The 17,521-nt window shown below is 40.1% G+C and overlaps 1 protein-coding gene and 1 pseudogene across 1 annotated transcript; one reads left to right on the forward strand and one right to left on the reverse strand.

Annotated features, from left to right (window-relative positions):
- The first annotated feature begins 6,168 nt into the window (after nt 1–6,168).
- LOC123935781 (NADH-ubiquinone oxidoreductase chain 6-like) lies at nt 6,169–10,701 on the forward strand. The gene has a single exon (XM_045996589.1). It carries the CDS (start codon nt 6,180–6,182, stop codon nt 6,675–6,677), a length of 498 nt encoding a protein of 165 aa, XP_045852545.1. The 5' UTR covers nt 6,169–6,179; the 3' UTR covers nt 6,678–10,701.
- A 1,000-nt stretch (nt 10,702–11,701) lies between these two features.
- Nucleotides 11,702–15,228, reverse strand: LOC123935778 (annotated as a pseudogene).
- Nucleotides 15,229–17,521: the final 2,293 nt, after the last annotated feature.

The raw sequence follows: 17,521 nt of genomic DNA on the forward strand, positions 1-17,521 counted from the left end.
GACAGAGCCTTCATCCCTTGGGACTGCTGTTTCAGGACACTAGCAGAGAAGGACATAGACAGCACAACGCATCCCTGCCCTGGCAGTTTTCCTGGAATTGTGACTTACCTTCCCTTCTTCCTTCCCTCACATTCCAAGCTGACCAAGTACCAAAGGCACACCTTACACCCAAGAAACCATAGTGACCAGAAGCTAAGAATGGACCCTCTCACCCAAGGATATCCAACCTCCCAGAGACCTAATGGTAGCCAAGAGGCCTCGCTGTTGATTGAGATCTCTAGAAATTGCAGTGGAAATAGGAACACCTTGCTCCCTCTGGAGAAATGTTGGTCTAAAGAATGGTATACAGAACATCGTTTTCTTTTTCTCTTTATATAGAAAGTCGAACTGGGAAAGAAACAGAAAAAAAACCCTGAGTTCATGGTCAGGCTAACAGGGCTCTTTCTTGTTCCTTCCCAGGGCTTTCTACTTAAAGCCATAGGACACATATGTCATGAGAATGGGATTGCTGCTTCAGTGAAATCAGCTTCTGTGACTTCACAAAGCTCTGAAGTCCTAGCAACCACCCCTCACCAAATCACGCTTAATCACTTCACCTTGATGGAGTAGTCCTGGGTCAGCCAGGAGTATCAAAATCACTCCCAACAGCTGGAGCAGACTGGATATTTCCCTAAACAGTTTTTGAAGCGATCTTTGGTCACCTTCTCCATGGCTGAATTTGTAGTCTTTGGCCGGGACTGTCAACACCACCCCTCTCCACTCTTGAGATGGGAAGAATCCACAATTCCATCTTACCAACCTAATGTCAAGAAAGATTCAGGAGAACAAGCTGACTCACACGGGGAACTCCACGCCATACACATGTTCATGGTCCTCATACCCTATCAGGATGATTTGGACCAGTTAAAGTGCCCCCTGCCCTCCGAGGAAAGCTCAGAGTTAACACCTGCAACCATACCAAAGACATGTCTGGAGGCTTCAACAGTGAGGACACGAGTTCTTCGTGCATCTCCAGAAATCGTGCCATAAATGCCTCCCCATTTTCCCGGGTGACAAATCATTAAAGGCAGTCCCTACACCCGAGAAGCTTAGTCCCAGGACGAACTAATCTGTTTGGAGCTCACGGGAGGAAGCACGGAGCATGTTGGAAGAGAACCAATCCCCTTGTGAAGCCAACGGGAAAGGCTTTTGGGGCAGTTTCAGGAAGACAACGTGAATCTACAGAAGTCTCTGTCTTCTCGGTATTCGAAACGTGCATTCTGTTATCTAACCTGAAGCTAAATTCTTTAGACAGAAGAGCTCATGGAGTGCCCAAGGGTTGGCACTTGAGAGAGTCTCAGGTGTGTGTGACATGCCCTCTGGTGTTGTGTTGTGGCTGTCCACTCTCTTGTGGGCTCGTCCTCTGCAGAGTCTCTTCATGCCTTCCATTCAGAGTGTTTGGTGTCTGGGCCAAATATGGTGATGTTAATATTCATGGGTCTGGTGTGCTTGTGAAACCTGACTTTCAATCCACTCCACAAAACCTAAGGCCTGCTGAATTCTGTAGCGAGGTGAGAGGATGTGGGCAGGGCTTTCATTTAGTCCCATGGAGGATTTTCTGTTCTCCTGGGACTAAGCAATGTGGACTGAAGAAGGCAGTCCCAATAGTGTTCCAAGTTCAGGGATCCATGATTGCAATTTGGACAGCTCTTGTGCTCACCGTCCTGATTGTGGCCAATTCTCAGTCTGGATGCTGGCGGTCGTAGAGCCCAAGTATCTTTGGCGCCCATCGAGGCATCTCCACCAACACTGCCCATCACCAATGCACACAATAATAATCTTGATTAGCCGGCTGAGACTACATCACGTAGTAGGAGATCAACTCGATAGCTTATCTAAACATTTCAAACACCTACATATCCAATGGGAGAACGAAGAGAAGAAGAACAGCAATTCTAGAAACAGAAAATCAGCCACTATCTGAAAGGTAGGACTGGTGGAGAAGTGATTCTAAAATGACAGGAAGATAGATCATGGGGGGAGGGGCCGTCTCCGGGCAAGTGGTGGAGGAACGGAGCACAAAATCAGGACTTTTAAAAGTCTCTTCCACTGAGGGACATTGCTCCAGAGGCTAAGCCAGGGTGAAGCCCGCGTGGGGTCAGCATGTCCCCAGGTTCCGCCGTGTCACAGAATGATCGTGGTTGTTGGAGTGTCACAGAGCTCACAGGTATTAGAACAGAGAATCCAGCTACAGAGACAGAGCCGAGGAGTGAACTCTCAGCTCGGGGTTACCTTGAACTTGTCGATGGCTGCGTGAGCTTGGAGCGCAGCTAGAGACTGGGGATACGGTAGTGATTGGGTGCTGTTCTCTGGGGCGCACTGAGGAGTGGGGCCCCAGGCTCTGGGCTCCTCTCGGCCAGAGACTAGGAGGCCGCCGTTTTCATTTCCATCCTCCGGAACTCTATGGAAAGCGTTCAGGGAACACAATCTCCCAAAAGCGAACCCGAGCCGATTACTTAGTCCGGCCTCGAAAAAGGCTTGGAAGATATTAGAGAAACCATCTCTGGAGATATAAAAGCCATTTCTGGAGAAACTAAAGAACTAAAATCTAACCAAGTAGAAATCAAAAAAGCTATTAATCAGGTGCAATCAAAATGGAGGCTCTCACTGCTAGGATCAATGAGGCGAAGAAAGAATTCATGATATAGAAGACCAAATGACAGAGAATAAAGCATCCGAGCAAAAGAGGGACAAACAGCTATTGGACCACGAGGGGAGAATTCGAGAGATAAGTGACACCATAAGACGAAACAACATTAGAATAATTGGGATTCCAGAAGAAGAAGAAACAGAGAGGGGAGCAGAAGGTCTATTGAGAGAATTATTGGAGAGAATTTCCCTAATATGGCAAAGGGAACAAGCATCAAAATCCAGGAGATGCAGAGAACCCCCCTCAAAGTCAACAAGAATAGGTCCACACCCCGTCACCTAATAGTAAAATTTACAAGTCTTAGTGACAAAGAGAAAATCCTGAAAGCAGCCCGGGAAAAGAAGTCTGTAACATACAATGGTAAAAATATTAGACTGGCAGCAGACTTATCCACAGGGACCAGGCAGGCCAGAAAGAGCTGGCATGATATACTCAGAGCACTAAATGAGAAAAACAGCCAAAAATACTCTATCCAGCTAGGCTATCATTGAAAATAGAAGGAGAGATCAAAAGCTTCCAGGACAAACAAAAACTGAAAGAATTTGCAAACACCAAACCAGCTCCACAGGTAATATTGAAAGGGGTCCTCTCAGCAAAGAGAGAGCCTAAAAGTAGTAGATCAGAAAGGTACAGAGACAATATACAGTAACAGTCATCTTAAAGGCTAATAATGGCACTAAATTCATATCTCTCAATAGTTACCCTGAATGTTAATGGGCTAAATGCCTCAATCAAAAGACACAGAGTATCAGAATGGATAAAAAAACAAAACCTATATGTATGTTGCCTACAAGAAACTCATTTTAGACGCGAAGACACCTCCAGATTTAAAGTGGGGGGGGTAAAAAAAATTTACCATGCTAATGGGCATCAGAAGAAAGCTGGGGTGGCAATCCTTATATCAGATCAAATAGATTTTAAGCCAAAGACTATAATAAGAGATGAGGAAGGACACTATATCCTACTCAAAGGGTCTGTCCAACAAGAAGATCCAACAATTTTAAATATCTATGCCCCTAACGTGGGAGCAGCCAACTATATCAACCAATTAATAACAAAATCAAAGAAACACATCAATAATAATACAGTAATCGTAGGGGACTAGAACACTCCCCTCACTGAAATGGACAGATCATCCAAGCCAAAGATCAACAAGGAAATAAAGGCCTTAAATGACACACAGAACCAGATGGACATCACAGATATATTCAGAACATTTCATCCCAAAGCAACAGAATACACATTCTTCTCTAGTGCACATGGAACCTTCTCCAGAATAGATCACCTCCTGGGTCACAAATCAGGTCTCAACCGGTATCAAAAGATTGGGATCATTCCCTGCATATTTTCAGACCACAATGCTCTGAAGCTAGAACTCAATCACAAGAGGAAAGCTGGAAAGAACCCAAATACATGGAGACAAAACAGCATCCTTCTAAAGAATGAATGGGTCAACCAGGAAATTAAAGAAGAACTGAAAAAATTCATGGAAATAAATGATAATGAAAGCACAACGTTTCAAAATCTGTGTGACACAGCAAAGGCAGTACTGAGAGTAAAATATTTAGCAGTACAATCCTTTCGCAAGAAACAAGAAAGGTCTCAAGTACACAACCTAATCCTACACGTAAAGGAGCTGGAGAAAGAACAAGAAAGAAACCCTAAACCCAGCAGGAGAAGAGAAATCATAAAGATCAGAGCAGAAATCAATGAAATACAAACAAAAAAAATAAATAAATAAATAAATGAAACTAGGAGCTTGTTGTTTGAAAGAACATGTTCTTGACATGACATTTTAGTCATTAGTCCATCGAGATGTCCCATTTGAAGGGTTAGTAGGATTGGATTGAGGACTATCATGGCCCTGAAGTAAGAACCAGATGCCAGGTATAGTTTCAGTATAGAAACCCCCACATGCGATGGGCCCAGAGCGAGAAGAGGTACACATCGTACAAGGATTGATGGTTTCTCGAGGCTTGGTGACCAAGCTCGTGATCTAAGTGAGATGAATTTATGTCATGCCAATCACTATATGTACATGCTTATATGCATGGGGCAAACCAGTAATGCACGACGTACATAGGGGCAAACCAGTAATGCACGACGTACATAGGGGCAAAAAGAAAAGTGTGTGCTGAGAAAATGCAGTAGATGTTGTTAAATATATGAATTGAAAAAAAATAATTAGGTGGGAAAATCAGGGACTAGTTTAGTTAGAATATCAGCTTTGTGCTGATGGTGGGGCTATTGTCTCTTCCTTGAGTCTTAGGGAGGTGTCTTTCTCCATTTTGGTTTACAAGACCAAGGTAATTGTTATACTACAAAGACTCTTCATTTTAGTAAGTTATTTTCGATGATGCTGGTCGCTGGTATTAAGATTAGGAGGATTGTAAAGTAGAGGATGGAGTCTAGTTGGCCGATGGCAATGTATGGGTGTTCTACTGGTTGGCCTCCGATTCATGTTAGGGTGAGGAGGTCTGCAACTAGTAATCAGAACAGGCATTGACTTAATGGGCGGAATATTATGCTTCGTTGTTTTGAGGTATGTAATAATGGGATAATGGCTAGGATTAGGATAGAGAAGATTAGGGCTAACACCCCTCCTAGTTTGTTGGGGATAGATCGTAGAATTGCGTATGCGAATAAGAAGTATCATTCGGGCTTGATATGGGGTGGTGTATTGAGTGGGTTGGCGGGGGCGTAGTTGTCTGGGTCTCCTAATAGGTCGGGTGAAAATAGCACTAGGATCATGAGCGTTAATATTAGGAGTAAGGCTCCTAGGATATCTTTAATAGTGTAATATGGATGGAATGGGATTTTGTCAGAATTAGAAGGGATTCCAGAGGGGTTATTGGATCCTGTTTCGTGGAGGAATAGTAAATGGATTGCTGCTAAGGCAGAAATTATGAATGGTAGGATGAAGTGGAAGGCAAAGAATCATGTGAGGGTAGCTTTATCTACTGAGAATCCTCCTCAGATTCATTCTACGAGGTTGGTTCCGATGTATGGGATAGCTGATAATAAGTTGGTAATTACGGTTGCACCTCAAAAGGATATTTGTAACCTATGAATGCAGTTTTTTATTACTGTAAATAATAAGATGATGCCGATGTTTCATGTTTCAGGAAATATATAGGATCCGTAGTATAGGCCTCGTCCTACATGTAAGAATAGGCAGATAAAGAATATGGAGGCTCCATTAGCGTGCATGTATCGAATGATTCAACCATAGTTAACGTCTCGGCAAATATGTGTGACTGATGAGAAGGCAGTGGTGGTGTCTGATGTGTAATGTATGGCTAGGAATAAACCTGTAAGAATTTGTAGGATTAGGCAGATTCCAAGGAGGGAGCCAAAGTTTCATCATGCTGAGATATTGGATGGTGCGGGTAGGTCAATAAATGAATTATTGATAATTTTGGTCAGTGGGTGTGATTTACAAATGTTGGTCATTAATGTTCTTATACTTGAAATACAACAGTGATTTTTCATGTCACTGGTCATGGTTAGATTCCATGTAGGAATAATGATGATATATATTGTATTCATTCTAAGTGTTATTTTCGTAGTTAGTTTTGTAGGGTTTTCTTCAAAACCTTCTCCTATCTACGGTGGGTTGGTTTTAATTATTAGTGGGGCTGTTGGTTGTGGGATTGTGTTAAGTTTTGGGGGATCTTTCTTGGGATTAATGGTGTTTTTGATTTATTTGGGTGGTATACTTGTTGTATTTGGGTATACTACGGCCATGGCTACTGAGCAGTATCCTGAGGTTTGGGTTTCTAATAAGGCTGTTTTAGGGGCTTTTATTGTTGGTTTATTGTCTGAATTGTTGATGGCTTGCTATATTTTGAAGGGAGATGATGTTGAGGTCGAGGTTGTGTTAAAATTTAATGGGGCAGGTGATTGGGTTATTTATGATACAGGTGATTCAGGATTTTTTAGTGAAGAGGCTATGGGAATTGCGGCTTTGTATAGTTATGGGACTTGATTGGTTATTGTTACTGGTTGGTCTCTTCTTATCGGGGTATTAGTGATTATGGAAGTTACTCGTGGAAATTAAGTGTGAGTAAGCTAAGGACTAGAGTGAGGATGAAAGTTATGAAGTATAGTTTGATTAGGCCCTTTTGGTTGGAAATGGCGATTGAGGATTTTATTTGAAACTGAGAGATAGATTTAGGTAATATTTTTTCTAGTCAAATTATGTCTAGTAATGTTGTTGCTGACTTTTGGCTTATAAATAGGTTTGTTTTGGGTATTAGGCGGTGGATGATGGTGGGGAAGTAGCCTAGTATGTTTGAAAATATAAACAGATTTGATGGGTGTTTAAATTTTAGGTTCTGTATTGTAAGGCTAAGTTCTAGTGCCAGGATGAAGCCCAAGATGGTTACAGTAAGCGCCGTAGTTTTAAGATAATGAGGCATAGTTATCTGTGGGGTGGTGGTGGGTGTAATATTGTGGGAGATTAAAAATCCTGCGAGAATGCTCCCAAATAGGAGACGTTTAATGGAGTTAATTAGGAGTGGATTGTTCTCGTTGATTATGATAGTTGGGTTAAAGCGAGGCTGTCCTAGGAGTGTGAAGAATATAATTCGGGTGCTGTAGGCTGCTGTTATGGATGTGGCGATGAGAGTAATTAGTAGGGCTCAGGCGTTGGTATACGACGTGTTGGCAGTCTCAATGATTAGGTCTTTGGAGTAGAATCCTGTTAGGAAAGGTATACCTGTAAGTGCTAGGCTTCCAACGATTAGGGAGGTGGTGGTGAATGGTAGTGCCTTGAATAGGCCTCCTATTTTTCGAATGTCTTGTTCATCGTTTAGGCTGTGGGTGATTGAGCCTGAGCATAGGAATAGCATGGCTTTGAAGAATGCGTGTGTGCAGATGTGGAGAAATGCTAGGTAAGGCTGGTTAATGCCAATAGTTACGATTATTAGTCCTAGTTGACTTGAAGTAGAGAAAGCTACAATTTTTTTGATATCATTCTGTGTTAAAACACAGATTGTTGTGAATAGGGTTGTTATTGCTCCTAAACATAGTGTGATGGTTTGTATAGCTTTATTATGTTCTATTAAGGGGTGAAATCGGATTAAGAGGAATACTCCGGCTACGACTATTGTGCTTGAGTGTAATAGGGCTGATACAGGAGTGGGTCCTTCTATAGCTGAGGGTAGTCATGGGTGGAGTCCAAATTGAGCAGATTTACCAGTGGCTGCTAGTAGTAGGCCTATGAGAGGGATATTTAGGTTTTCGTGATTGGTCTTAAAGATTTGTTCTAGATCTCATGTGTTCAGGTTAGATAGGAATCAGGCTATGGCCAGGATAAATCCTACATCTCCGATACGATTATACAGGACAGCTTGTAGTGCGGCGGTGTTTGCACCGCCATACCATCTGTCCGTCCATACCATCAACCAATAAGTAGAAAGGATATAATACCTACTCCTTCTCAACCGATGAAGAGTTGAAATATATTGTTGGCAGTAACTAAAATTATTATGGTAATGAGGAATAGTAGTAAGTATTTGAAAAATCGGTTAATATAAGGGTCTGAGTGGATGTATCATATTGAGAATTCTATAATTGATCATGTGACAAATAATGCTACTGGAATGAAGATTATTGAGAAGTAGTCTAGTTTAAAGCTGAGGGATAGTTTCATAGTTTGGATTGTAATTCAGTGTCAGTTTGAAATTATTATATCTTGTCCTAGATGAAGGAAAATTATTGTGGGGATTAAGCTGATTATGAAAGCATAGGAGATAGTGGTTTTTACGTATTGTGGGTAGAGTTTGTTGGTATATATAGTAGTATTGGTCATTATGATTGGGATCGTAAGTATGAATAGTGTCACTAAAATTGAGGAGGTAAATAGATTGATTACTTTTATTTGGAGTTGCACCAATTTTTTGGTTCCTAAGACCAATGGATTACTACTATCCTTTAAAAGTGGAAAAAGCCATGTTTTTATACATGGAAGCACGAGTTAGCAGTTCCTGCGTAATACTTTTTCGGTAAATAAAAAGGGTTAAGCTTTTATTGTTAGATTCACAATCTAATGTTTTTGTTAAACTATATTTACAGTAGATGGGTCCTAGGATGAATTTAGGGTTGAGTGAGAGGAGTAATAAGGGTAATAGGTGGAGAGCTATTAGGGAATTTTCTCGTGTGAAGGATGGTTTGATGTTTTTGATGTGGTGTGTATATTTTCCGTGTTGTGTAGTAATTAGTATATATAGGGAATATAGGGCTGTAATGGTGATGTTAATTCCTATTAGAATGATGGTAATATTAGATCATGAAAATGAGGCTATTACCACGAATAGCTCCCCTACTAGGTTAGTTGTGGGTGGCAAAGCCAGGTTAGTAGACTAGCAAGTAGTCATCATGCAGCTATTAATGGGAGGAGTGTTTGTAAACCTCGCATGAGGATTATGGTACAGCTGTGGATGCGTTCATAGTTGGAGTTGGCTAAACAGAATAATATAGATGATGTCAGACCATGGGTAATTATTAGGGCTGTTGCTCCTATGTAGCTTCATGGTGATTGGATGAGGACTGCTATGATTACTAGGGCTATATGGCTAACAGAAGAGTAGACAATTAGAGATTTTAGGTCTGTTTGGCGTAGGCAAATAGAGCTTGTTATAATTATTCCTCATAGGGATAATATTATTAAAGGGTAAGCTATGAGGTTGGTCAGTGGATTTAATAATATAGTAATACGTATTATCCCATAACCGCCTAGTTTAAGGAGTACGGCAGGGAGGACTATGGATCCGGCGATGGGGGCTTCTACGTGGGCTTTTGGAAGTCATAGGTGGAGGCCATATAGAGGTATTTTTACTATGAATGCCATCATGCATGCTAGTCATAGTAAGGCGTTTGATCATGAGTTTAACAGTGGTTGTACTCAGTATTGGATCACTAATAGGTTTAAGGTACCTAGGTTGTTTTGGGCTCATAATAGTGCGATTAGAAGGGGCAGGGAGCCCACTAGGGTATAAAATAGGAAGTATAGTCCAGCGTTTAAGCGTTCTGTTTGGTTGCCTCATCGGGTAATAATAATAAGTGTTGGTATTAATGTGGCTTCAAATAAGATGTAAAATATGATTAGTTCTGTTGCGGTGAATGTTATGATTAAAAATAGTTGTAGTATAACTAATATTGTAATGTAGAGTTTTTTTCGGGTGAGGGTTTCTTTTGACAGGTGATATTGGCTTGCTATAAGTATTAATGGTAGAAGCCATGTAGTGAGTATTAGGAGGGGTGCTGATAAAGAGTCCACAAAAAACAGCAATGAGAAATTTAGGTTGTTGTCTACGAATTGATTAAGATATGTAAGGCTGATAAGGCTAATTAGTATGCTGTGGGCTGTTGTATTAATTCAGATTATGTTAGGTTTTGATAATCATGCTAGGGGAATTAATATTATAGTGGGGATAATAATTTTTAGCATTGTAGTAGATTTAGATTTTGTACATAGTCGGTTCCATATGTATTAGAGATTATAACTAATAGAGATAATCCTAAGGCTGCTTCACAGGCTGCGAATACGAGGAGAATGATAGGAGCTATACTAGCTAATGTGAGGTGATTAACCAGAATAGTTACTGTCATTATAATAAATAGTGATAGTATTATGCCTTCTAGGCAAAGTAGGGAGGATATTAGGTGGGATCGGTAGATGAGTAACCCCATAAAGGATAGAGTGAAGGCTAAAAAGATGTTAATATAGACTATGGACATTTGATAATTGTAATATAGATTACAATCTAATGAGTCAAAATCATTTATTTTAATTAAACTAATTATCATTATTCATTTCATTCTAAGCCTTCTTCTGTTCATTCATAGGCTAGGCTTGTTGCTAATAGGAGAATTAGTACTAGCGCCATGGCGAGTGTTGTATTTAGGTTGATTGATTGTGAGGCTCATGGTAGTGGTAGGAGTAGTGCAATTTCTAAGTCAAATAGAAGAAATGTGACGGCCACTAGGAAGAATTTTATGGAAAAAGGTAGGCGTGCTGATCCTAGGGGGTCAAAGCCGCATTTGTAGGGACTTGCTTTTTCTGTATAAATGTTTAGTTGGGGAAGTCAGAATGCGATTAGGACAAGTAGGGACGCTAGTGATGCATTAATGAGGAGAGCTAATATTATATTTATTACTTCTCTCTGGGTTGTTACCAGAACTAGTTGATTGGAAGTCAACTGTACTTGTTAATACTAGAGAAATAAGACCCTCATCAATAAATGGAGACGTAAAGGAATAGTCATACTACATCTACAAAATGTCAATATCAAGCAGCTGCTTCGAAGCCGAAATGGTGGTTAGATGTAAAATGATAGTTTAGCTGGCGTAGAAAGCATATGATGAGGAAGGTAGACCCGATGATAACGTGAAGACCATGGAATCCTGTGGCCATAAAGAATGTAGAGCCATAAACTCCATCGGAGATTGTAAATGATGTTTCATAATACTCTGAGGCTTGTAGAAGGGTAAAGTATAAGCCTAGAGAGATTGTAATAAATAGTGCTTGAAGTATATGTTTACGGTAACCCTCTATTAAGCTGTGATGGGCTCAGGTAATGGAGACTCCAGAGGCTAGGAGGACTGAGGTGTTAAGTAGTGGGACTTCTAGTGGGTTTAGGGGTGTGATACCTGTAGGTGGCCAGCATCCCCCTAGTTCGGGGGTTGGTGCTAGGCTTGAATGGTAGAAGGCCCAGAAGAAGCCTGCAAAGAAGAAAACTTCTGATACGATAAAAAGGACTATTCCGTATCGCAATCCCTTCTGGACTGTAGGGGTGTGATGACCTTGGAATGTTCCTTCGTGGATAATGTCTCGTCATCATTGATATATAGTTAATAGGTTGGTTGTTATACCAAGAGCTAAGAGGTAAATTGAGTTAAAATGGAATCATATTACTAAGCCTGATGTTATAAGGAGGGCGGAGAGGGCTCCTGTTAGAGGTCATGGGCTTGGGTTGACTATATAGTATGAATGGGTTTGGTGGGTCATTAAGTGTTGTCATGCAGATATAAGCTTACTAATAAGGTGAAGACGTAGGCTTGGATAAGGGCTACTGCGAATTCTAGGATGATTAGAAGAATGAGGATAATAAAGGTTACTATGGCTGTGGTAGTGCTGATATTTATTAGGGCCAAAGTGGCACTTCCAATCAGATGAATTAATAGGTGGCCTGCAGTAATATTTGCTGTTAATCGTACGGCTAGGGCTATTGGTTGGATGAATAGGCTAATAGTCTCAATGATAACAAGTATAGGGATTAGAAGGAGTGGTGTTCCTTGTGGTAGGAAGTGGGCTAAGGATGCCTTTGTTTTATGTCGGAATCCAACAATTACTGTTCCTGCCCATAGGGGAATAGCTATACCTAAGTTTAGGGATAGTTAAGTAGTAGGGGTAAATGAGTGAGGTAATAGACCTAGTAAATTGGTAGAACCAATAAACAGGATCAAGGATATTAATATCAGTGCTCAAGTTTGACCTTTTTGGTTATGGATGGACAGCATTTGTTTAGATGTTAGTTGTACTAATCACTGTTGGATGGAGATTAGTCGGTTATTGATTAGTCGATTTGGTGAGGGGAATAGAATGCTTGGGAATATAATGATGATAATAACAATAGGGAGTCCTATTATTGTTGGGGTAATGAAAGAGGAAAATAGATTTTCATTCATTTTTTTTCTCAAGGTGTGATGGGTTTTGGTATAGACACTAGTTTTTGTTCAGGATTTTCTGGAAAGTTGTATTTTGACACTTTTAGTTGAAATATAAAAAATAAGGTAATAATTATTGATAAGATTGTGATTAGTCATGTTGAAGTATCTAGTTGTGGCATATCATTGAGGAGAGGTTTACTCTCAATCTTTAACTTAAAAGGTTAATGCTGTATAGCTTCTCAATGAGTTTATAGTATTGAGGTGGATCATTTTTCAAAATGGGTTAGGGGTACTAGTTCAAGTACGATTGGCATGAAACTATGATTAGAGCCACAGATTTCTGAACACTGGCCGTAGTATAGTCCTGGTCGTATGGCTATAAGGGTTGTTTGATTAAGGTGTCCTGGGATAGCATCGGTTTTTAGTCCTAGTGATGGTACGGCTCATGAGTGTAATACGTCTTCAGAGGAGATTAGTATACAAATAGTTATTTCTATTGGAAGGACTACTCGGTTATCCACTTCTAATAGTCGAAGCTCCCCGGGTTTTAGTTCTTGGGTTGGAATTATGTAAGAGTCAAAGTTTAAGTCTTCATAATCTGTATATTTGTAACTTCAGTATCATTGGTGGCCCATGGTTTTTACAGTTAGGGAAGGATTGTTGATTTCATCTATTATGTAGAGAATTCGTAGTGAGGGTAAGGCGATTAGAATTAAGATAATAGCAGGTAGGATAGTCCAAATTGTTTCAACTTCTTGGGCATCCATAGTACTGGTATGGGTTAACTTGCTAGTCAACATTAATGAAATGATATATAGGACTAGGGAGCTAATTAGGAATACGATTATTAATGTATGGTCATGGAAGTGTAGTAGTTCTATAATAGGGGAGGTTGCATCTTGGAGACCTATTTGGAAGGCATATGCCATAGAGATATAAAGGATTTTCACCTATAATTTGACTTTGACAAAGTCATGTAATTTTTACTAATATCTCTTTATCGAGAAAGACATAATGGTTATGACATTGGCTTGAAACCAGTTTTAGGGGGTTCGATTCCTTCCTTTCTTATTTTGATAGTACATAGGTTGGCTCTTCAAATGTGTGATATGGGGGAGGGCATCCATGTAATCATTCAACGTTTGTTGAGGTGAGTTCTACCGTTAGTACTTCTCGTTTGGATGCGAAGGCTTCTCAAATTATGAAAATTATCAGTATAACTGCTATTAATGAAATAAATGAGCCTATAGAGGAGACTGTGTTTCACACTGTGTAGGCATCTGGGTAGTCGGAGTATCGTCGAGGTATACCTGATAAACCTAGGAAATGTTGTGGAAAGAATGTGGTATTTACTCCTACAAATATGATTGTAAAGTGAATTTTTGCTCAAACATCATTTAGTGCATACCCTGTAAAGAGTGGGAATCAATGAACGAATCCACCTATGATTGCAAAAACTGCTCCCATTGAAAGGACATAATGAAAATGTGCTACTACGTAATATGTATCATGAAGAACAATGTCTAGTGATGAGTTTGATAGGACGATACCTGTTAAACCCCCTACTGTAAATAGGAAGATAAACCCTAGGGCTCATAGTATAGCCGGTGATCATTTAATATTACCCCCATGTAAAGTGGCTAGTCAGCTAAATACCTAAACTCCTGTAGGCATAGCAATAATTATGGTAGCTGAGGTGAAGTATGCTCGTGTGTCGACGTCTATTCCTACAGTAAACATGTGGTGGGCTCATACAATGAACCCTAAGAAACCGATGGATATTATTGCTCAGACTATTCCTATATAGCCGAATGGTTCTTTTTTCCCTGAGTAATAGGTGACAACATGTGAAATAATTCCAAATCCTGGTAGGATTAAGATATATACTTCAGGATGCCCAAAAAATCAGAAGAGATGTTGGTAAAGAATGGGATCTCCTCCTCCAGCAGGGTCGAAGAAAGTTGTATTTAGGTTTCGGTCTGTTAGTAATATGGTAATACCAGCTGCTAAAACTGGTAATGATAGAAGTAAAAGTACGGCTGTAACTAGGACGGATCATATGAATAGGGGAGTTTGGTATTGTGATATTGCAGGGGGTTTCATGTTAATGATAGTAGTAATAAAATTAATAGCTCCTAGGATGGATGAGACGCCTGCTAGATGAAGAGAGAAGATTGTTAAATCTACAGATGCTCCTGCATGTGCCAAGTTTCCTGCTAGAGGAGGATATACAGTCCATCCTGTTCCTGCACCTGCTTCTACTATGGAGGAGGCCAAGAGAAGAAGAAAGGGGGGAGGCAGGAGTCAGAAACTTATATTATTTATTCGGGGAAAAGCTATGTTGGGTGCGCCAATTACTAGGGGGACTAATCAGTTTCTGAAACCTCCAATTATTATTTTTTTAAAGATTTTACCTATTCAGTTGACAGAGAGAGAGATCACAAGTAGGCAGAGAGGCAGGCAGAGAGAGAGGAGGAAGCAGTCTCCCTGCAGAGCAGAGAGCCCGATGCGGGGCTCGATCCCAGGACCCTGAGATCATGACCTGAGCCGAAGGCAGCGGCTTAATCCACTGAGCCACCCAGGCACCCCCAGAAACCTCCAATTATGATGGGTATAACTATAAAGAAAATTATTACGAATGCATGGGCTGTTACGACTACATTGTAGATCTGATTGTCTCCCAATAAAGTGCCGGGTTGACCTAATTCAGCACGAATTAGTAGACTGAGAGCAGTACCTACTATTCCGGCTCATGCACCAAATAGAAGGTAAAGGGTGTCGATATCTTTATGATTTGTGGAAAATAATCATCGATTTATGAACATAGGTAAAATGGCTGATAAAAGCATTAGGCTGTAAATCTAAGAATAGGGGTTTAGTCCCCTTTTTGCCAAGCTCTGTGGTGAAATATCACGTTGAATTGCAAATTCAAAGAAGCAGCTTCAACCCTGCCGGGGCTTCTCCCGCCTTTTTTTCTTTGTGGCAGGAGAAGTAGATTGAAGCTAGTTGACTAGGGTATTTAGCTGTTAACTAAAGTTTGGTGGGATGGTAGCCCACCAATCTAGGAAGGGCTTAGCTTAGTTAAAGTGACTGATTTGCATTCAGTAGATGTGAGATGTACTCTTGCAGTTCTTAGAGTAAATTCAGAAGTTAAGTGAGTTGCACTTACTTAGGGCTTTGAAGGCTCTTGGTCTTTTTAACCTAAACTTCTATAATAGTGTTAGTGTTATTGGGGTGAGGGGTAAAAGTATAGTTGAGATAACAATTAGTGGTGATAAGAAGGTTATGTTTTTTATATTCTCAAATTGTCATTTTATTTTTATGATATTTGTTGAGGGGAATATGGTGAGTGCGGTTGCATAGGTTAATCGTATGTAGAAATATAAGTTTAATAGGGCTGTTATTGCTATGAATATTGCTGCGATGATTATATTGTTTTTTGTGAGTTCATGGATGATTATTCATTTGGGGATGAAGCCTGAGAGGGGAGGGAGGCCCCCTAGTGATAGCATAACTATTAGGATGAGTGATGTGATTAGTGGGAGTTTATTTCATGTATGTGATAGTGATAGTGTAGTTGTGGATGTGCTGAGTGTAAATAATATGAATGTCCCGAGAGTTATTGTAATATAAATTACTAGGTTTAGGATTATCAGGGTTGGGTTGTATGTTGTTACAGCGATTATTCATCCTATATGAGCAATTGATGAGTATGCTAGGATTTTTCGTAATTGTGTTTGGTTAAGGCCTCCTCAGCCTCCTACTAGGACAGATATAATAGCTATAGCTATTAATAGGTTTGGGTTAATGGAGGGGGAAATTTGATATAGGATGGATAGGGGAACAATTTTCTGTCATGTTAGTAAGATTATTCCTGATGATAATGGAACTCCTTGGGTCACTTCGGGCACTCAGAATTGAAAAGGAGATAGTCCTAGTTTTATCGCTAGGGCGATTGTTATCATGTTTGATGTGATTGAATTGGGGGTATTTAGTATTGTTCATTGTCCTGATAGTAGTAAGTTGACAATAATACCTAATATAAGGAGCATAGATGTGGTGGCTTGGGTGAGGAAATATTTTGTTGATGCTTCTATGGCTCGTGGATTGAACTTTTTTATTAGGATGGGAATAATAGCTAGTATATTTATCTCGAATCCGATTCAGATCATTAGTCAGTGGGAGCTTGTTAGTACTATGATTGTTCCTAGGATGACAGTTGATATAATGGTGATGAAGATGGGGGGTTTAATTAGTACAGGAAGGGGATAAACCAACATTTTCGGGGTATGGGCCCGATAGCTTATTTAGCTGACCTTACTGTAGAATTTGGTGTAAGTTTGGTAGCACGAAGATTTTTGAGTTCTTAGGATTAGGTTCAATTCCTATAATTCTAGAAAGAAGAGGGCTTGAACCTCTATAATTTACTCTATCAAAGTAACTCTTTTGTCAGACATATTTCTTATGTTTGTGGGGGGATACTTGCTGTTATAATGGGTAGGGCTATATGTCATATACATAAGGCTAGTGTTAAAGGGAGGAAGTTTTTTCATAGTAAATGTATTAGTTGGTCATATCGGAATCGTGGATAGGATGCTCGGATTCATAGGAAGAAGATTGTTAGTAAGAGTGTTTTTATGATGAAATTAATTGAATATAGTTCTGGTAAGTAAGGGGCATGGAATGCGCCAAAAAATAGGATGGTAGTGAGGATGTTTATTATGATAATATTTGCATACTCGGCTAGGAAGAATAGGGCGAATGGTCCAGCTGCATATTCGACATTGAATCCGGAAACTAGTTCTGATTCTCCTTCTGTTAGGTCGAATGGGGCGTGGTTGGTTTCTGCTAGGGTTGAGATAAATCATATTATGGCTAGGGGTCATGCGGGGAGAATCAGTCATAAGTGTTCTTGTGTGATAATAAGTGTGGATAGAGTGAAAGAGCCGTTTATTAATAGTACTGATAAAAGGATAATGGCTAATGTGACTTCATAGGAGATTTTTGGGCTACGGCTCGTAGAGCTCCAATTAGGGCGTATTTTGAATTTGAGGCTCATCCTGATCACAGGATGGAGTAGATGGCTAGGCTGGATATTGCTAGTATAAATAGGATTCCTAGGTTTATATTGATGAGGGGGTAGGGTATTGGTAGTGG

Source organism: Meles meles, chromosome Y, assembly GCF_922984935.1.
Source record: "Meles meles chromosome Y, mMelMel3.1 paternal haplotype, whole genome shotgun sequence".
Classification (NCBI taxonomy): Eukaryota; Metazoa; Chordata; class Mammalia; order Carnivora; family Mustelidae; genus Meles; species Meles meles.